Raw genomic sequence first — 23,269 nt, 5'->3', positions numbered from 1 at the left:
AGGATATCATAGTAGTCCAGAGAAATAAGGTTTTTCTCGTGACACATCCGCCTCCAGGCCGAAACCAAATTTTTTGAGTAGTATGGACATCTATATTATTAACCTATATGTTTCCTGCAGCCGATTTTGATGATATACATAGTTATAAACAAATGAAGATCGAAAAACGGTAAATTATCGCTTTTTTCGTCTATTACCAAAAAGTTAAGCACTTTAAACAAATTTGAGAGTAAGAAACTCATAAATCGTATAAAAAACTTCAATATGGCATTCGCTGAATATGTCCAACCTTATTGGTTGCTTAGAAAATTGCAAAATAAATCATAAATATTGAGTTTTTATAAATATTCGTAACTTAGGTAAAAATTAACTTAGAATCTTCTTATTACGCGGAATGCCGAGACTTCTTGTACTTAAATTATACAGAGTGGGCCAAATAAAAGGAGCCACCCCGATATTTGGCAGTATTTATTGGATTTTAAGAAAATAAAAAACAGGTCAATTTTTGATCTAAGGGGGACACATTTTTACGGTACAAACATCTGTCATTTGTCAACTCCCTCCCTTCCACTTTCCCCACCCCTTATTTTTAAATAGGGAATAGGGGGCGTGTGCTAGCTCATTTGAAAGGTTATTCAATTCTCTATTCAGTAATATCAACATTGACATAAAAATTTATACAGGGTGTCCAAGAAAAATTATTTTAAATTAAATTAATTGACACAAAAAGAAGAATGTATGTAATTTATTTAACTCAGAATACATTCTACTGCTGATAAAAAACAGAAAAAAAATGTTTATTTGATAAATAAACACTGTTTGTTGCTTAAATTCAATATTCAACATACCAAGAGGCAGATGGGTGGAAGCTTGAACATTAAAATTAAGCAAAAAGCAGTGTCTATTTATCAAAAAATATTTTTTTCTGCTTTCTGTCAGCAGTAGAATGTGTTCTGAGTTAAATAAATTACATACATTCTTCTTTTTGTGTCAATTAATTTAATTCAAAATAATTTTTCTTGGACACCCTGTATACATTTTTAAGTCAATGTTGATATTACTGAATAGAGAATTTAATAACCTTTCAAATGAGCTAGCACACGACCCCTATTCCCTATTTAGAAATAAGGGGTGGGGGAAGTGGAAGGGAGGGAGTTGACAAATGACAGATGTTTGTATCGTAAAAATGTGTCCCCCTTAGATCAAAAATTGACCTGTTTTTTATTTCCTTAAAATCTAATAAATACTGCCAAATATCGGGATGGCTCCTTTTATTTGGCCCACTCTGTATTTTAAATTTCAAAGCAATTCGTCAAATAGTTTAAAAGTTATTTAATTTATTTTTCCCAAATTCATTTTTTTTGCAACACTATAAGTCAGAAAATTATGAGGTTACAATAATACTAAATCATCTTGGAGGAGATTACTAACTCAGTGAGCTTTATTAGTGGACTGTTTAGCATAGGGTGAATTTAAAATAGAATAAAAAAAATAACAGTAAAAAAACCAGACCTTAAAGTAAATTGTAATAAAAATATTTCCTACCTTGTCATTTCTCGTTGCACAAGCTGGAGCAGGCCTGCTATTTTTCGTACTGCTATTGCTGAGTAGTATAAAGTATAAATCACTCGCGAGGACTATATTGAGTTTCTATACACTTTTCGGAATGATTGTAAGTGACTGTTAACCAAGAGAGTTGGTTGGCGAATTGTCTTTTTAAAAATGAGGCGAGTAGGCAGGTAATTACATACAAAAAACTTTAAGGTTTTTACTTGAAAATAATGATAAAAATTAATACATACTCACTGAATTAGGTATTGGCCTACTCGTATATACGGGGTGTCCCATAATATTGAAAAGAAAATGAATTAAAATATTCTTTACAAAAACAAGAAAATTAAAAATTGTTATTCCTACTTATGTGGACGAACCACAACCGCCCACCACAATACGCAGTATTGTTACGGCTCAAAAGGCAAAGGACATAATTTTACTATAGAGCGTTTATATATACCACTATTAGTTTTCACTGTGGCCACTCTAACTATACCATCAGATCCAGGATGAACCTCAATTATACGGCCCAAAGGCCATTGTAGCGGGGGAATATTATTTTGGCGGATTACCACTAAGGTACCTAGTTGGACGTTTGGAGACGGAGAATTCCATTTAGCCCTTTGATGAAGAGTTTGGAGGTACTCCTTAGACCACCGTTCCCAAATCTGTTGGTGCAACTTATTTAATAATTGCCAACGATTCAACCGATTGTGCGGAACATCGAGCAACGTTTCTTCGGGCGAAGCACTCAAAGGCTCCATGGTCAAAAAATGTCCTGGAGTTAACGCACTAAGATCGTTTGGGTCTGAACTTAACGGGCATATTGGCCTCGAATTCATGATGGCCTCAATTTGAGAAAAAATAGTATATAACTCTTCAAAAGTTAGTACTTGTTCTCCAATTGTGCGAATTAAATGACCCTTTACCGTCTTAATATTAGATTCCCATAAACCTCCAAAGTGTGGAGAAGAAGGGGGAATGAGATGCCATTGAATAGATTCATGAGAAGCAGCTTGTGATGCCAATCTGTTAAGTTCTGCTCTGGCTCCAACAAAGTTAGTGCCATTGTCACTATAAACATGTTGACATCGGCCTCTACGACTGACAAATCGCTTAAACGCAGCTAAAAACGCGTCAGTGGATAAATCAGATACGAGCTCTAAATGAAGAGCTTTTGTTGAGAAACAAATAAAAAGCGACAAATACGCTTTAAGAGTTTGAGACTTTCGAAGTTTGGAAGCTCTTATAGGAAAAGGGCCCGCAAAATCAACTCCAACATTACTGAAAGGTTTTAGTTGAGATATTCGAGCTAGCGGTAGATTTCCCATTAACGGAACTGGGGACAAAGGATTCACCTTAAAACATTTAACACATTTAGACAGTACTCTACGAATGGCTCGTTTGGAAGATATAATCCAAAAACGCTGAGAAATTAGGTATTGAACAGTTTGAAGCCCGGCGTGTAGATATTGCAGATGAGTAGATTCAATAATCATATCAGTTAATTTACAACTGTTAGGAAGTAATGCCGGAAATTTGCGATCATACGAAATGGGCGCATTAGCTAGGCGACTACCTACACGTAGAATTCCCTTTGCATCGATAAAAGGTGAAAGCTTTCTTAAATTTTTTGGAAGCAGCTGTTTATCTTGGATAAAATTTATTAAAGTATTAAAAAAGATCTGCTGTGTTCGTTTAACAAAAACCAGTAAGGAGTTATGTTGCTCCAATAAACTTAAACAACCTATTTCCAGATTACCATATCGGTTTTTGGTTACATAATGGAAAAAACGAATAATGTAACACAAACATCGAACACACCTATTTAAAGACGAATGACGATCCAATAAAATATCTAAAAACTTATTGGGAATTTCAGCAATCAATGCGACAGTCCGCACTTCCAAATTTACATTAGTAGACTCCTTTGAATTAAGTTCAAAGAACGTTAGCGGATCAGATTGTAAGAAGGTTGGCCCCGCCCACCATTTGGAACAGTTAATTAACTCAGAGGGTAAGCAACCCCTTGAACCAATGTCAGCAGGATTTTCTTCAGAAGGAACATAGTGCCAACATGAAGAAGTTACTCGTTCCTGCACATAAGCTACTCTATTGCTCACAAAAGTTTTCCACTGATGAGGGGAAGATTGTAACCAACGTAATGTAACAGCAGAATCAGAATAACAGTATATTTCCTTGATTTCTACTTTATCTTTAATAACAGAAGAAACAAAGGAGACTAGTCGAGCCACTAAAACCGCAGCAGACAATTCTAATCTGGGAATAGTAAGTCCCTTATTAATGGGTGCGACCTTAGATTTAGCTATAACAAAAGAAACAAAAGGTTGGCCTGAAGGTGATAAGCATCGAAAGTACAAGACAGCGCAGTAACCTTTCTCGCTAGCGTCACCAAAACAGTGAACTTCTAAGCGTAAAATATCGTCAATTAATAAACGACGAGGTAAATTTAATTTACTCAAATATGCTACATCATCAATGTATTTTTTCCACAAACGGATAATTTCTTTTGATGGGGCATCATCCCAACCAATCTTTTGAGTCCATATTCTTTGAATAAGGTGTTTAATTAGAAATGTTATTGGAGATAAAAATCCAAGAGGATCAAATATTTTTGCTAAATTGGACAAAAGATGACGTTTTGTACAAGAAGAGTCTAAAACTTGAACTTTAAAAGCAAATGTATCCGAAGAAGCGTCCCATTCCAACCCTAATACTTTAAGTGTTTTGGACGAAATATCATCATTAAATGTAAGAGGTTTTATTGCTAAATCTGATACAGCTAATCCTTTCAATAAATCGGGTACATTACTGGACCATTTTTTCAACTCAAAACCTCCTTTGGCAAGTAAGGCAATAAGTTCGTCTCTTAGTGCTAAGGCATTTTCGAAACTAGGACAGGAAGAAATGATATCATCAACGTAGGTTCCAGTTTTAAGTGCCTCGGCTGCTAGAGGAAACGAATCCCCGTCATCATTAGCCAACTGATGTAGACATCTAATAGCAAGATAAGGAGAACAAGAGAGACCATAAACAACTCTGTTGATACGAAGATCTCGAACAGGTTCAGAATTATTAGAACGCCAAAGTACTCTTTGATAATCTGTTTGAGTAGGATTAATTAAAATTTGCCTATACATTTTAGAAATATCGGCCGTAATTACATAACCATGCAATCGAAAATTAATCAAAATTGTACAGATGTCAGTCTGAAGCTTAGGACCAGTGAATAATTTGTCATTGAGTGAGGGTTGATTTGGAAGATGCCCGGAACCATTAAAAACGACCCTTAATTTACTTGTTAGACTTTCAGGTCTTAAAACACAATGATGCGATAAATAGTAAACATAAGGTGAATCGAAGTTATTCAATGGGACAGGTTCCATGTGACCGAGCTCAACAAATTCCTTCATAAAGGTGCGGTATTGGTCATAAAGTTCAGGAGATTTTTGAAGCCTTCTTTCTAATGAATAAAACCTACTAAGAGCAAGTGATCTAATATTAGGAAAGACAGGATTTTCTTCCTTAAAAGGTAGATCTACTACAAAGCGTCCTGATTGTTCACGCTTATAAGTATTCATAAACATATTTTCCACTTTAGCGTCATCAGGAGCTAAGCAAAAAACTTCAGGGACTGCTTCTAATTCCCAGAATTTCTTTATTTGCTGATCCAAAGAAACCGTATCTTCAACTTGGCAAAATAAAGAAGTAAGAGTAGGTGCCTTTGAAATATTTACTTTTCCCATAAGCACATAGCCAAATATAGTATTAATTGCATCAGGTTGATCTTGATTGCCGTAAATACGTCCATCCAAAAGAATTGTAGAGAATACATCAGCTCCTAAAAGAATGTCGATGGATCCTCTACGAAAGAAGTTATCATCTGCTAACTTTAAATTAGCAATATGGGGCCAAGTATTAACTTCTAAATTACATAAAGGCTGATCCTCACATATTTTTGTCAAGACTAACGCATCGGTTGTCAAAATAGGAGAAGATTTACGTACTGGTTTAAAAGAAATGGTAACCCCACCTAAATTAGTGGTCGACTGCATAGAACCTAATCCTTGGATGTTAGCTGAAGTTTTCATGGGACGTAAACCTAAACGCCTAAGGGTCTTTTGACAGATGAAGGACGTCATGCTTCCCGAATCTAACAGACACCTAACAGGTTGGTAGTTACCGTGACAATCAAGCACCTCAATACATGCAGTGGAAAGCAAAGTACTTTTATCAGCGGAAGAAAAACACACAGAAACGGATGATCCAGTCGTTGAATTTAAAGTGGATGCCGCCGAATCTTGAACATTCTCTTCTTTCTTAGAAGAGGAGAAGCAAAGGAGTGTATGATGTTTTTTATGGCACGAGTGACAAGTCCATGTAGATTTGCATAGGCTAGAACGATGTGATCCAAGACAGTTAATACACATCTTGTTCTTTTTTATTAATTGAAATCGATCTACAGGAGATTTTGCCAAAAAAACGGAGCATTTATAAATGGCATGGGTATCATTAGTTTTACAGATAGAACATTTTGGTTCAGGTTCTGTTTGAGCAAGCAATGATGTAGATTTGGAAGAATTAGGTTTTTTAGAAAAGTTAGATTTTGGTTTAGTGTGAAAATCAATATTATCTAAAGCGAGACAACTTTGATTTAAAAAATCAATCAGTTTTTTATAGCTTGGGATGGTTGAATTATTATGAAAAAGCTCAAAACGTGTTACTAAAGAAACAGTTAATCGTTTTAAAATCATTTGAACAAGTATAAAATCCCAATGTACTGTGGGTAGTCCTAGCTTATTTAGAGATGCCACATTTTTCGAAAATGTATCTAACAACTTGCGTAGTTCTTTTGGATCTTCTGAAGTCAGTTGTGGTGAACTTTCAAGGTTATTCCATAAATTGGCAGCGATTACCCTAACATTATTAAACCTTTCACAAAGCAGATCATAGGCAATTGGATAATTGTTTGCTGTGATGTCAATATGATCCACAGCATCGCGCGCTGCACCCTTTAAACACGATAGTAACAAATTAAATTTGTCAATTGGTTGTAAGTAAGTAAGAGTATGAACGCGAGCATCAAACTGATCTATAAAACTTCTAAATTCAGTTATTTTTCCACTGAAAGATGGCAATTCCGGTTTCGGTAAATTAAAATAATTTATAGGTAAAGGATTTTGAGACTGTGAAGTTGATGTAGTTTGCTGACTTGATGTTGAAGATTTTCTAAAGGCTTGCACGTATGTTAATTTAATTTTATAATATAATTTGTCAAAATTACTACGGCAATCATCTTCGACTTTAAATAGCGCGTCCTCATTATCTTGCTCAGAAACTAACATAATTATTTTATTATGAAGATCATAAAAATTGTCACGAATTTTTTCCAATCCTTCATACATAACTTCCAAAACCGGGTAAAAATTCTTATCGTCAGCAGCTACCTTTAAAGCAACAGCATGAATTTCAGTCATTTGTTGCACTTCAACTTGTCTTAAAGATTGATATTTTTTAATTTTATCTGCCATTTTGTAAATTTAAATGTAGAATTAATAAATTTAGAAAAATATGAAATTAGCGTTAGGAAATAAAATAGGTTCACCACACGAAAATTAATAAAATACAACCGAACTTTGTGCTAATAAAATAGAAAACTATGTCCTCTGCTATTTGAATATTTATAGACAAAAAATAATTATAAAACATAAACCCTTTAAATAAAAATTACTGTGTAAAATAAACACACAGTTTCATCTATAATAGAGTCAACCTGTATAATAATTATTATAACAAAATTTGTCTATTGGCCGACGTTGACAATTTAATAATAATTACTTTTACATTAATGTGTTCCTTTTTTACTTAAAAAACAACATTAACTGAGGTATAGGTACCACTAACGATCGGCACAAACAAAAAACCAATGTACTAATTGATACGTGATTTTAATTTTGTAAAGAATATTTTATCGCCTTATGTTAAAGAATAACAAAAAATAAAGTCAAAGGAAATGCGGTTAAATAACCTGAATTTGATTCTGATCTTTGTAAATTAGCAAAGTATGACAATAAAATCAAACAATTCAGGTTTAAAAGAAACTTTCCCCGACTATATTACCCTCTTAGAAAAATGAAAAATGCAAGAAAAAAATATAGAAAATGGATCTATCAGGCTCGTAACGGATCAATAAATCATCTTGGAGGAGATTACTAACTCAGTGAGCTTTATTAGTGGACTGTTTAGCATAGGGTGAATTTAAAATAGAATAAAAAAAATAACAGTAAAAAAACCAGACCTTAAAGTAAATTGTAATAAAAATATTTCCTACCTTGTCATTTCTCGTTGCACAAGCTGGAGCAGGCCTGCTATTTTTCGTACTGCTATTGCTGAGTAGTATAAAGTATAAATCACTCGCGAGGACTATATTGAGTTTCTATACACTTTTCGGAATGATTGTAAGTGACTGTTAACCAAGAGAGTTGGTTGGCGAATTGTCTTTTTAAAAATGAGGCGAGTAGGCAGGTAATTACATACAAAAAACTTTAAGGTTTTTACTTGAAAATAATGATAAAAATTAATACATACTCACTGAATTAGGTATTGGCCTACTCGTATATACGGGGTGTCCCATAATATTGAAAAGAAAATGAATTAAAATATTCTTTACAAAAACAAGAAAATTAAAAATTGTTATTCCTACTTATGTGGACGAACCAAATACTTTGGACAGTTTATGAAAGAAGAACATTTATACTATTACCTTAATTAAAAATAAATGACAAAAAATAATTTTAAACAGTGCAAAATTATTTTGCAAAAACATGTCCATTTTTTGCTTACTTATAAACAATTAGAATAACTTTTTAACCGTTACCCGTAGAAAAATTATTTTTTCATATTTAGAAAGACTGAATTTTTATACACATTTAGAAAGAAAAACAACTGTTCTAGGACATTTAGGGACAAAGTTAGCCCCCCCATTTTTTTAATTCACATGTTTTTGCAAAATTATTTTGCAATATCTATAATTATTTTTTGTCATTTTTTTTTAAATTAAATTAATACTGTAAATTTTCTTCTTTCATAAACTATCCAAAATATTACTGTAACTTCATCATTTTCTGACTTACAGTGTTGCAAAAAAAATTAATTTTGGATAAACAAATTAAATAACTTTTAAACTATTTGACCAATTGCTTTGGAATTTAGGGTGTAATTTAAGCACCATAAGTCTCAGCATTCCATGTAATAAGAAGGTTCTAAGTTAATTTTTACATAAGTTATGAATATTTATAAAAACTCAAAATTTATGATTTATTTGGCAATTTTCTAAGTAACCAATAAGGATAGACATATTCAGTGAACGCCATATTGAAGTTTTTTATACGGTTTATGAGTTTATTACTCTCAAATTTGTTTAGAATGCCCAATTTTTTAGTAAGAGACGAAAAAAGCGAAAATTTACCGTTTTTTGATCTTCATTTGTTTATAACTATGTATATCATCAAAATCGGCTGCAGGAAACATATAGGTTATTATTATAGATGACCATATTACTCAAAAAATTTGGTTTCAGCCTGGAGGGGGATGTGTCACCAACACGATATTTTTTTTCCTTATTTCTCTGAACTATAGAAGAGACTTGTAGCATCATCAACGTTATTATCCAAACACCCATCCCAATTAATGAATGAAAGAAAGTTATTCAGTTCAAAATAATTACCGTTCCTAAAATCATAAAAAAAATCTTCATAAAACAATTTTGTAGTTTTAGAGAGCTATGGAACATTCATACCCTACATGGTGTAAACTTGGATCAATAAGTGGATCTCCCGCTTTGATGACATTCAGTTCCCTAACGTTAGAAAAAACTAAATCTAAAAATACATTACGATTGTTAAGGACATTGTTATTTTGGAAGAATTTCAAATAACCAAAAGCTTGTGGTACATCCACCGCAGGATCTCCACCAGGACAATTCACCAACACACCATACTCATCATTATCCCATGCTGCATTAGGCAAGTTGTAATCACCAAATACGAACATATTATAAGATGAGTACTGCAAAACTAAGCTCTCAGCAGTTTGACAATGCCTAGAGTAAGTTTCATGTGGAGACTGTGGGGGAATGTAAACACCACCAATCACAAACTCTGTGTTATCGCACTGGCATAATATGTATAATTGTTCAACTCGAACTTCATCAACCGAAATACGCTTAGACTGAATTCTGTTATTAATAAAGATTATTACTCCACCACCACTCTGCTTTGCACTAGTCATTTGGTTGCAATCACATCTGTAGATACTGAAACCCTTACAATTCACCTCACCATCAGCAATGCTAGCATCCAGATCGCTCTCGACCATAATAATAATGTCATAGGAACAGCATGAAATATTTTTAATAACATCTAACATTTTGCAACGTAGGCCACCAACATTTTGATAATAGACCATTAATGGGAGAGAAGCTAGTTTTTTGGTTTAACTTCCAACACTACAGGAACCCCATTTCTATACCTAATAACTAAGTTTTCTTCACCCGCAGATTTTCTTTCTTCTAAATTCTTTTTGGCAGCCAAAAAAAGTAAAATAATGATAAACAAATAAAAAAAAAACAAAAAAAAAATGAAAAAAAGGAATTAAAACTAATCAAAAGACTACATAAATAAAGCATTAAAAAAAAAACAAAAAATATAATTAAAAAAAATAATAAAAAAATATACATATAAAAAAAATGCACTAAACAGAAACACACATTTTACTAACATAATAACATTTATCCTAGGGCGTGAGAATTTGAACAATCAATTTATTTATATTGGATAAAAAAAATGCTCCTTTTATATTTCATAAATAAAAAATAAGTCTGGCAAATTGGTTTATGCCAAAGCCAATTATAAATAAATAAAAAAAAACTACCAACAGTAAAAGTAAATTTTTCTTGATGGACAGGTATACTTTTCAACAATTAATTCAAAATTTAAACCACTTGATTTACCAAAACTTGAAGCACATTACTGTTATCTTCTTGTTAGTTTTAACCTTCAAATACAACACTCTTTGCAGTCATTTACGAGAACTCTTTTGGAAATACTTTAATGTTATATTGCTATTATGTACCAGTTTACTAGTGATATAGTTGGTTCGCTAAACTCAGACACAACTGGCTAGTGATTTTAGTAGGTAATTTTTTTGTTTTTGGACGATTTTGCCAAAATTGACAAAATTACTAAATATTTAGTATTTATTAACTACCTATTTAGTAATGATCTTTTTGCCAATTTTACCAAATTGGCCAAATTACTTACTAAAATCATTAGCCAGTTGTGTCTGAGATTAGCGAAGCGAGTATAACTTATGTACCTAATGGATTTAATATTTAAGTAACTTTGGAATTTTTGTTAATTTTGTATATGTATATAATATTATACATGTTATGTACCCATATGAATCTTTTAAGTTTTTCCTAATAGGATGCTATTTAGACTAGTTTTGATATTACTCTAGGCTAATTAGCAAAATACAAGGAAAAGTTATTTACAAGCAATTTTATTGCTGGAATCGAATTATATGATTCTATATAATAATAATAAGGTATGCAAAGTCCGCAGATAGTGTGCTACTTTTTTTATAAACAAAATGGCGCCCGAAAATCGTGTTTTTTTTTTAATTTTTGCTCTATAACTCCAAAGATTTTAACTTTACACCAAAAACACCCAAATAAAAATTCACCGTAATTAAATTTTGCATAGAGACGTGTTTTTCCCGATTTACTTTGATAGAAACTTTCCATGGAAAATGCGGATTTTTCCAACAAAATCTTTAATTTTCAACTAAAATTTTAGATAAGTAATTGTTTATCAATAATTAAACAACTTGGTATTGTAAAAGTTCTTTCTATATAGATTATAATTCCAGAAGCCGATGGAAATTGAATGAACAGTTTAGCAACAAGTGAATTGTTAATTAAAAATTTACCGTCGCTATAATAACCACAATAATTACGATACATAAGAATCACTATAATTTTTGTATAAAAAGCCACTGTACCTATCTAATGTATTTTACAGAATTGAAATTGGACTATTTAAGCGGCCTCAGGAATATTTTAAAATTAAAAACAAATTTTTGGCTCATAAACAAATAGAATATCTCGGGAAATATTAAATTAAATTAAGTCATGAAAACGGTACTGGTAAAAAAACGGCAGGACGCTTCTATTAAAAGAAAAAACGTTTAATTCTGATCAGCGGTTCCTGAGATACAATCGGTCAAAGTTGACCGGCATTTACGACAAAGATATAAACAATAGGATCATAATTTTCAAACCGTCACCTTCTCATTTTTGTCCTCTTTCTCCACACCAATTTTCGTATCTTTAAAATACTGATAACATATATTATTATAATATAAATTATCGATATTACGAGTGAAAATTGCCAATAATAGGCAAATTCCAATCAAAAATTAGGTTGGAGAAAATGTAATCTGAAAGTTCAAAATTGGTATACGTAAAAAAAAGCATTTTCTCGGCTTCCCATTGAGCAATTTTCTTCATTCTTTTTTTGTTCCCAAGTAACTCGACTAGAGCCATATAAATAACGCGTTATTAAATGTCAAACTTGCTTTTTTTTGTTATAATAAATTAATTTATTTATAAGAAAAGAAAACTGCATATTTTTTCCAGTTGTAGACTTTTTTAGATAAATTTACTAAAAGTTTACCTTTTAACGTTAAAAACACAAATATTCTCATTTGAAAGCTGTAAAACTATTTAAACAATCCTTATTTAAACAAATTAAAATTTTTTGTCATAAATAAATTAATTTATAATAACAAAACAAAAGCAACTTTGACATTTAATAATGCGTTGGTTAGATGGCTCTACTCGAGTTACTTGGGAACAAAAAAAGAATGAAGAAAATTGCTCAATGGGAAGCCGAGAAAATGCATTTTTTTAACGTATACCGATTTTGAACTTTGAGATTACATTTTCTCCAACCTAATTTTTGATTGGAATTTTGCTATTTTTGGCAATTTGCAGTCGTAATATCGATAGTTTTTATTATAATAATATGTTATCAGTATTTTAAAGATATGAAAATTGGTGTCGAGAAAGAGGACAAAAATAAAAAAATGACGGTTTGAAAATTATGATCCTATTGTTTATACAGGGTGTCCCGAAAAAATTGGTCATAAATTATACCACACATTCTGGGGTTAAAAATAGTTCGATTGAACCCAACTTACCTTAGTACAAATGTGCTCATAAAAAAAGTTACAGCCCTTTGAAGTTACAAAATGAAAATCAATTGTTTTCAATATATCGAAAACTATTAAAGATTTTTTATTGAAAATGGACATGTATCATTCTTATGGCAGGAACATCTTAAAACAAAATTATAGTGAAATTTGTCCACCCCATAAAAAATTTATGAGGATTTTGTTCCCTTAAACCCCCCAAAACTTTTGTGTACGTTCCAATTAATGCATTATTGTGGTACCATTAGTTAAACACAACGCTTTTAAAACTTTTTTGCCTCCTAGTATTTTTTCGATAAGCCAGTTTTTATCGAGATGCGGCTTCTCTTTCAATATATTTACGTAAAAATTTTATGGGGGTTTTGTTCCTTTAAACCCCCCAAATGTTTGTGTACGTTCAAATGAAACTATTATTGTGGTACCATTAGTTAAACACAGTGTTTTTAAGACTTTTGCCTCTTAGTCTTTTTTTATAAGTCACCTTTTATCGAGATGTAGCTTCTTTTTCAAAACATACCTAAAAATGTAAATTACAAATAAATTTTCAGATTATTAACAGGTCTCTATAACCGTACTTAACCATATACAAATATGTGGTGGATTCATAGATATATAATACTCTAGATTGCGCCCTGCGATCTTAAAATGGGTGACGGTTGCGACAGAGATAAATGAGCCTATTTGGTCGGTAGTCTCTTTTTAATTTAAGGGGAATATCGACGACGTGAATATCCCACTTTATCGAGTAATATGTGTTGACAGTTGGAGCGGGTGGTGACGGGAAATGGTCTTTGGTCTTCGGACGTGGATAATCCTGGTTCGAATCCTATACCAACTTTACTTTTTTTATTTTTATTTAATCAATATTGCGTTTATTAGATATTTTTACATCTGAAAAATGGACCTAAGTAAATCTAGCAGATAATAAATGTATGTACAGTAAGTTAATATTGGAATACATAATTTGTGAACTGCATAGTAAAATAAAAGTCATTCGTTATTAATATAAATTCGTCCTAATTCGAATGATGTGAATGTTTGTTTCGCTTCTACTTTTTTAAAAAATTGTAACAATAGTTTCATAAATAAAAATAATGTCTAATTACTTATAATTGAATCGGTCATTTCAAAAACAGCAAAGTCCACAATTTTCAGAAACTAACTTTTTGAGAGGAATAGACTCCTTTAAGATAAACGTTGTGTGCAAAAACGACACCAGTCCAGTAAAACATTAGGAACAAAACTACAATATAACTCTGAATTTTGATGTCATCCATTTCATCCATCTTTCGACTATATAGTTAGTTTTCTTTGCTCTTCTGTAAAATTAGGAATATGTGACTCATGTTGTTTTTGAAATGACCGATTCAATTAATAAATCGATGGTACATTATGTTGATATTAATTATTGGTAATTTTTTACGAATATTTTTAACTATTACTTTATACTATTCTACAATTAACTTATTAAGAAAATAACATTGGCTTTTATATTTTTAAAAATCTATAGGTACCTACACAGTTTTTCTTATTTGTTATATATTTCTTTGCATAGATTTACTTTAGAGATGTAATAATATCTAATAAACGCAATATTGATTAAATAAAAAAAGTAAAGATTGGTATGGGATTCGAACCAGGATTATCCACGGCCGAAGACAAACGACCAGTTCTCGTCGCCATCCGCTCGAACTGTCAAACCATCTAAAATACTTGACGACAGAGTAGGATAGTGACGTCGTCGATACTCCCCTTGAATTAGAAAGAGACTACCGACCAAATAGGCTCATTTATCTCTGTCGCAACCGTCACCCATTTTAAGATCGTAAGGCGCAATCTAGAGTATTATAATATATCTATGGGTGGATTTGACAAATATTCAAAATATCTCGATAAACACTGACTTGTCAAAAAAGTACTAAGAAGCAAAAAAGTTTTAGAAATATTGTGTTTAACTAATGGTGCCACAAGAATAATTCAATTGGAACGTATACAAAAGTTTGGGGGGGTTTAAGGGAACAAAACCCCATAAAATTTTTATGGGGTGCACAAATTTGACTTTAATTTTTTTTTAAGATGTTGCTGCCATAAAAATGCCACATGTCCATTTTCAATAAAAAATCTCTGAGAGGTTTCGATATATGAAAAAAAATAGATTTTCATTTTGTAACTTCAAAGGGCTTTAACATTTTTTGTGTGCCTATTGTATATAGGTAAGTGATGTTCAATCAATCTATTTTTGACCCCAGTATCTGTGGTATAATTTATGACCATTCTTTTCGGAACACCCTGTATATTTGCCGTAAATGCCGGTCAACTTTGACCGGCTGTATCTCAGGAAACACTCATCAGAATTAAACGTTTTTTCTTTTAAAAGAAGCATCCTGCCGCTTTTTTACCAATAACGTTTTCATGATTTAATTTAATTTAATATTTCCCGAAATATTCTATTTGTTTATGAGCCGAAAAATTGTTTTTAATTTTAAAGTATTCCCGAGGCCGCTTAAATAGTCCAGTTTCAATTCTATAAAGTACATTAGATAGGGACAGTGTCTTTTTATATAAAAATCATAGTGGTTCTTATGTATCATAATTATTATGGTTATTATAGCGACCTTAAATTTTTAATTAACAATTCAATTGTTGCTAAACTGTTCATTTAATTTCCAACAGCTTCTGGAATTATAATCTATACGGAAAGAACTTTGACATTACCAAGTTATTTAATTATTGTTAAGCAATTACTTATCTAAAATTTTAATTTTTAGGGGAAAAGACTTTGAAAATTAAATTCTGAAAATTAAAGATTTTGTTGGAAAAACCCGCATTTTCCGGGTAAAGTTTTCATCGAAGTAAATCAGGAAAAACACGTCTCTATGCAAAATTTAATTACAGTGAATTTTTATTTGAGTGTTTTTGGTGTAAAGTTAAAGTCTTTGGAGTTATAGAGCAAAAATTGAAAAAAAAGACGATTTTCTGGCGCCATTTTGTTTATAAAAAAAGTAGCACACTATCTGCGGACTTTGCATAACTAAATTATTAATATATACACTCATAAGATTCGATTCCAGCATCCAGCAATAAAATTGCTGGTAAATAACTTTTCCCCAAAAAGGCCTATTCTCCGATAATCTGCCCAGACTATATAGCCTTTAATCAAAAATGTACTATTATTTTTTTGTAATGGGGGTTTCCTGTCTAATAAATAAATAAATAAACTCGTGCATGATATTAAAAAAATGGTGGTTCTTACATAATTCTTTTAACTTGAATAAAGAAAAAACTTTGAATATTAGTAATTAAAAAATAGTAAAGTATTGTTGAGAGCAGTTGAAAGTATTCGCGGTGTGCAAGTACTTGGAAGGGAAACGAGAAACGACAGTGCACGAGTCACGGAGAAATATTGCAACTATCTTAAATAATTCAAATTGTCAATTGAAATTGTCAAATTGACGTATATTTCATACCTTCTGTCATTGAAGCAGAAAAATTATATATTGCTCCACAATATTGATATATGCAATTATTATATAAAGGTAAATTTAATTAATTGTATTTTGAGTGCAGTACTGCATTTTAATAACTAATTTTATTTACTACATACAATTGTTCACGTTTTCATAACATAACCTGAATCTTATTTCTTCTTCTTACTATTTTTTTGGACTATGGCCTTGACAATTATCCAGTAACCAGGACTAATATAATTGGCCAATATAATTAAAAGTGCGAATAAAAGTACATAGCGTAGAAATAGGGGGCGCTTTGCCGAACTTGCACGGTCCCAATAACTACTGAATGAACTTTCTGTCATACTAATTGCGAAAGAATACACTGGATTGCTTTTAACTATAGAAACGTAAACACTGACACGTAGTATGTGATACTGCAAGAAAACTTTACGTCAACATAGTTTAAAGACTAAACCAAACTAAAACTGCAGCAGTTGAGAGCAGGTACAATTACACATCACTTGAAGGTATACAGATTGTGTTCAAGGAATCTTTTATAAAATAGATTTTACAGCAAAACATCCTTTCGGCATGGTATGGCATACCACATATCAGTGGTTAAGCACCATACTACCTAAATTTGGACCCAATAACAAAGGTGTATGCTGATTTTTACAAGACATAAATAATTAACAGGTAAAGCTTTTTTTAATCTTTTGAAAGGCAAAATTTTGAATAGTAGGTATTTCATATAATTTTCTGATAGCAAGTGAAAATTCATAACTTGCGTAAAAACTTTTTTTTAATAACTAAAAAGAATTTTTGCGAATAACTAAAACCAAATGGATGTTTCAGGATGTAGATTCAACATGCAGCATGTCATACCATTGCCTATTCTGCCATACTTAGCAAAAACGCCGTATCTGCAGAGACATCACATTTGAGTAAAATCGATTTTAGTTTAAGAATTCGTATACATTTACACAGGATATGGCATAAGAGCGGTGTGTTTAATGTGTTTTGGTTTAACTTACGTCATTTTTAGTAAGCAAATAAGATAGATATGTACATTTGGGTTAGAAAAAAGTAAAAATTTCATTTTTTCAGATTTTTGCAGATACAGCATTTTTGCTAAGCACGGCAGTATTCTCCTTTGTTTTCAATATGAATTTGTCTTATATCACTGTATTTGTTTTTTAAATCGACTACGGAATGATTCTTCACACTGCTGTACACTGCTCCAAATAAAATAAAGTTTATTTTTTCAAGAAAATGATAAACTCATGCATAATATTAAAAAAAGGTGGAGGTTCTTACAAAATACTTTATAAACTGAATTACAAAAAAAAAACGAGTAGTCTGGTAACTAAAAAATAGTAAAATAATGTTGAAAGCAGAACAACTGAATGAACTTGCTGCCATATGAATAGTGAAATATGACTGAATTAACTACAGTGGAACCTCGATAAGTCGGATTAATCGGGACGGCGGCCGATCCGGGTTATCGAAAATCCGGGTTAGCCGGAGAATATGGTAAAAATTAATAAAATACATATAAATAATAAACAAATACACATTATAATTACAAAAAACATGGAATACATATGCACAGTACATCTAAATTACCTACAGTTGTATGCAGTATTGTTTATTTCTTGGTAAAAAACTCAGTCAAAGTGAAAAAATGTTTGTTTTGTCTGATGAAAATCGGTTCGGGTTAACCGGACTTCCGGGTTATCGAAGGCCGACTTATCGGGGTTCAACTGTACTTTTAACTATAGAAACGTAAACACTGACATGCAGTTACTGCAGCAATTGGGAACAGGTACAATTACAGGACACTTGAAGGTATACAGGTGGTGTTCTAGGAATCTTTTATAAAACAAGTTTTACAAGAAAATATATTTTCGACATGGTATGGCATACCGCATCTCAGTGGTTAAGGGTTAAATTACAAAATTCATGTTTTTATTTACTTACTTTTATGTGTTTCTTGTACTTGAAGGAGACAAACTTTATCTTCATTGTATTCTACTTCTGTTTTTAAAGGATATGTCTTATCCTCCAAATCATCAAAAGTATCATCCAGCTCCCGTTCCTCCTTAATTCCAATTTTAAAGGTATGCAGAAGGGCATTTTCCACCTCATTATCTATTTCTATTTTACATGTATTTTCCATAAATTCCATTTGATTGGTATATTTTAAATTAATATAGCAAATATATTAATACTTAAAAAGAAGCCAAATTATTATTGCTCCATTGTTTTTTTCTTCTTAATTCATTGGGCATCATTTCATATTATCCACAGTATAATACTTTATAAGTTTTAAAGTTTTTATATTCTAAAATTTTATAAAAAGTTTATCTCTAAGAGATAAACAATAAACATAAACTAAACAAACAAATAAACAAACCACAAACAAACGATGAGATGAATTATTGAACTGTCAGGTGTCAGTGTCGGTCAATCCGTATAGGGCATTTCAAGACTTTGACGTTTATGTCACCGCTGGGAGGCAATTAATAAGTGTATTCGCAGAGACAGTCAGGGACTAGTCGACGACAAGTGGAGCATGCCATTACTAAAGGCTGTATGACACTATGCATTTTCTTGTATCATTTCTAATATCGTTTCTGATATCGTTTCTTGTATACATTTTCTTGTATCATTTCTTGTACGTACATGTGTGCCCTGTATGACACTATGCAAGTTCTTGTATCGAAAATTGTATGAAATTCGGCACGTGATTGGTCGAAATTTTGTTTGTCACCCGGTGTCACGTTATGGTAGTACTGCATCTACAGACACAGCTGATTTTAAATATTTTATAAAAATTATAAACTTTTATATAATTAACATTTTAATGTTAACCAGAATTTTACGTTGACTGAGGTTGATTATTTGTGTTTTTATTTTGTTTTGATATTTGTGCTAAAATATTTGCATTAGAATTATCTTCAGTTTGATCCAAATTAGGAACTATTGTATTTTCGTCTATTAAAAAATTATGCACCATGAAACCTAAATTTATAGTTTGGACTTTTACTAGGAGCTAAATATATGGTTATTAGTAGAACAGTAGTCCATACCAAACGGTATAGTAAGTATCAATAAAAGATTTATAAATAATACCTACAAAAACACAAATAAATTCCACAATACATTATGCCATTTTCATTTCAGCCACCATTCTGAGTAAGTAATTATACTGGAGACCGGCAAGTTCGTAATGGTTCGTAATCATTCGTAATGTCCGATTAGTTTGAATTGTTCGCGGTTGTAAGCTAAGTGTATTTTATATTTTATTTTTGACAGGAATCTCGACACTAATTTTTTTTCGAATACATTGAAGTATAATGTTATGTTGCTAATTGAATAATTTCATCACAGAATGCATATAAATCCCATTTAACTTTATCAAGAATTCAAATTCAACTTCCGGTCTCCAGTTACGTCATCATGCGCCAACTCGGACGTATTTGAGCTACAGGAAGATACTGTCTCGTTGTTCATAGTATCATGGTATTTTGCAAACATTTTGTTGTTGATTTTGTGTAGTTTTTAGTTGTAAAAGTACTTGAACGACATTATTTAGTTTTAAGCAGTGAATAAATAAAGATCAGTGAATATTTTCGAAAGTTATTGCCACACAGGTTTACAGATGTTACTAGTAAGCATGATATGTTTGACGCGGCAATTTTTTACATGACGCGGCGTTTTTACGTTTGACGTGTGGCGTTTTTACATGATAGTTTTGACGCGGCAATAGATTTAGCTGAAGCCATAAAAGAAGTTAAAGAGAGGGAGAACAAAAACCAAAATTTGTTCTGCATAATTGGACAACGTATGCCATGGGAGAACTACAGAAAGGCCCTGGAATGTTCCCTAAAGGATATGGGGACGACCATTACTGTGGTGGTCCCAAATCTAAAAGGAAAGACAGAATGGGGAAACATCTTAATAAAACGCGGCGCGCTGTGTCTAGGTACACGCTAACGTGTACGCAAATAAAAAAGTTAGGTACACGCTTAAACGTCATCAAGTCAGTGACGTCACTATATTTAGCGTGTACTCTGGGTTTTTTGGTACACGTTAGAATTTGTCTTGTCTAATTGTTAAACACTTTAATATTAATTAGTAACGAGTTTTCTTACTTTTATTTGTTCAGTGTTTTTCTTAAATTAACTATGGAATGTGGACAATTATTTAGTTCTTTTAAATGAGTTTAAAGGCTGTATGACACTATGCATTTTCTTGTATCATTTCTAATATCGTTTCTGATATCGTTTCTTGTATACATTTTCTTGTATCATTTTTTGTACGTACATTTGTGCCCTGTATGACACTATGCAAGTTCTTGTATAGAAAATTGTATGAAATTCGGCACGTGATTGGTCAAAATTTTGTTTGTCACCCTGTGTCACGTTATGGTAGTACTGCATCTACAGCTACAGCTGATTTTAAAGATTTTATAAAATTTATAAACATTTTAATATTAACCAGAATTTTACGTTGACTGTTTGAGGTTGATTATTTGTATTTTTATTTTGTTTTGATATTTGTGCTAAAATATTTTCATTAGAATTATCTTCAGTTTGATCCAAATTAGGGACTATTGTATTTTCGTCTATTAAAAAATTATGCACCATGAAACCTAAATTTATAGTTTGAACTTTACTAGGAGCTAAATATATGGTTATTAGTAGAACAGTAGTCCATACCATGATACTATAAATAACACTTACTTGATACTATAAATAACTTTATTTATCATATATATCATGGTCCATACCAAACGGTATATTAAGTAGGTATCAATAAAAGATTTATAAATAATACCTACAAAAACACAAATAAATTCATCAATACATTATCTCATTTTCATTTCAGCCGCCATTATGAGTAAGTAATTATGACATTTTAGATGTTTTACCAGCAGGTTTTACGTTTTTGCTCTTTGCGCAGAAATTGGCGCAGTTCTTGTACAAGAATCTGTGTCTGACTCAAATTCTTGTATCGTTTCTGATATCGTTTCTTGTATCTGTGTATGACACTATGCATTTTTTTGACATATCAGAAACGATATTAGAAATGATACAAGAAAATGTATAGTGTCATACAGCCTTAACAACATTCTAAAACAGTATGGAAAAAATAAGAGACAAAAATTCGTGATTAAGGGCATATTAAGGGTAGCAGAAGTATTAAGATAAAATATACAGGGCGATTGATTAGTGTGATAAAGCTCAGTAGATCCGCATAGTAATAGATAGCAATAAAAGTTAGTAACAAAAATTGTAGCAAATTTTGAGTTTCATATTACAAAATTTGTTAGAATGTTACAGGTCGTTCGATCATAGTGGCAGACCAAACTTATGTTTTTTAAATTGAACACCCTATATTTTATTTTATCTTCGAAATCTTCTTAACTTTCCCATCACAAAAATATAAAGTTTATTATGTTATACAGGGTATTTACAAAGTTATAACCAATTTTCTATGAAAATCGTAACAAGTTCAACTCCCTGTATAAATAAAAATAAACACAACATCATTGATTTATTAACTGGTATAATTAACTTACGTATAAAAATTTATTTCAACAGTGTTTTGTACATGTCATTCAACTAAATATTTATTTTGTCTACCTGAATAGGTATATACTTTTATATACACATTGATTTATTACATATAAGTTTGAAACATCTGAATAGTTCTGCTTCCGTTACCCTACCCCTAATAACAAATATTTTTCTATCAAACAAACACTAAACATATCAAAATAGCGTGTACCAAAATATGCAGTCACTGCGCACGCTAAATAATGACGTCACTGGCTTGATGAAGTTTAATTCGCGTGTACCTAACTTTTTTATTTGCGTACACGTTAGCGTGTACCTAGACACAGCGAACACCGCGACACAACATACGCACAACTTGTATAACAAGTAAGAAATAAAGTAGATGTTAAAAATTGTGGAGTAGAAATTAAAACTCGCTAAAGTAGGGACGGCGGTTTTTGACAAAACACCGGTTTTCGGTTATACCGTTTTTTTTTGCTTACGGTTTAACCTGGCGGTTATAACCGGCCAAAAAAAAAACGGTTTTTTCAAAAACTGGTTTTCGGTTTTTTTAATCCAATAGGTTACAATGTTACATTTACAATGCACTTTAGTTTGCGATACTCCAATCGACTCGATACTCGATATCAATATGATCAAAATTAGTATTATCGAAAGAACATCAATATCAATATAATTAAAACACAATTTTTAATAAAACCATTTTATTCTATTAATTATTATATTTATTTATTATTTTATTATTATTATATATTTATTGATTTTTATATAATATAGTGTAAGATTAATATATACATATTGAAATAATATACAATGTAACCCATTCATTTTAACTTATGCAATTTATCTTTTATTTTTACTACCATCAAAAAAAAATTATCATGTATTTCTTTTAACACGTTTGTATATTTGTATAATAGGTACATTTTAACTCATTTAATACTTCCTGTATGGGTGTATCGTTTTGAAAACGTAGGGAAATCCTTGGAGGTTCGTATTCGTAATCGGTAATTCGATATTCATAGTCAGAACATTATTTTTGGTAATCAGAAAAAGTCATTCACCCACTTTCAATGTCAAGAGTCAAGTGTGAAAAATAGATGATGTTTGCGTCTACTTGAACCAGATCACTTCTTATGTAAATATTATGATTACAAATACCTTTTCAACGAAATATTATAATAAAACTTAATTGTTTCTGGGTGATGTGAGTTTGCACTTTCAGTTTGCTTCTGTATTTATAAAATAAAATTTGAATTATAGTTTTGTTTGGAATAATTACTTGAGAATAATAATTATGATTGGCATCCAAAATAATACCTAACCTAATCCTAATCACCGTAAAAACCCAATAACCGGTTTTTACTTTAAAAAGAAAAAACC

At 31.3% G+C, this 23,269-nt stretch overlaps 1 protein-coding gene across 4 annotated transcripts in view; it reads right to left on the bottom strand.

Moving 5' to 3' along the window:
• The window catches only part of LOC114325314 (gastrula zinc finger protein xLCGF3.1), a 43,937-nt gene extending 24,855 nt beyond the window's left edge, over nucleotides 1–19,082 (bottom strand). For 2 of the 4 annotated variants that reach the window (XR_007698567.1, XM_050653226.1), the window contains exon 1: nucleotides 18,282–19,064. Coding sequence is in view for 3 of the 4 variants with exons in the window: in XM_050653226.1 (XP_050509183.1) it covers nucleotides 18,282–18,489 (208 nt within the window). In the remaining variant the exon portion in view is untranslated. Of the gene's footprint in view, nucleotides 1–18,281 lie in introns of all 4 variants that reach the window. The other 2 variants (XM_050653227.1, XM_028273351.2) reach the window with 2 other exon arrangements.
• Between the last annotated feature and the right edge of the window lie 4,187 nt (nucleotides 19,083–23,269).

Source organism: Diabrotica virgifera, chromosome 6, assembly GCF_917563875.1.
Source record: "Diabrotica virgifera virgifera chromosome 6, PGI_DIABVI_V3a".
Classification (NCBI taxonomy): domain Eukaryota; kingdom Metazoa; phylum Arthropoda; class Insecta; order Coleoptera; family Chrysomelidae; genus Diabrotica; species Diabrotica virgifera.
The sequence above is the reverse complement of the archived record's forward strand: the minus strand, read 5'-3'. Positions and strand labels throughout refer to the sequence as shown.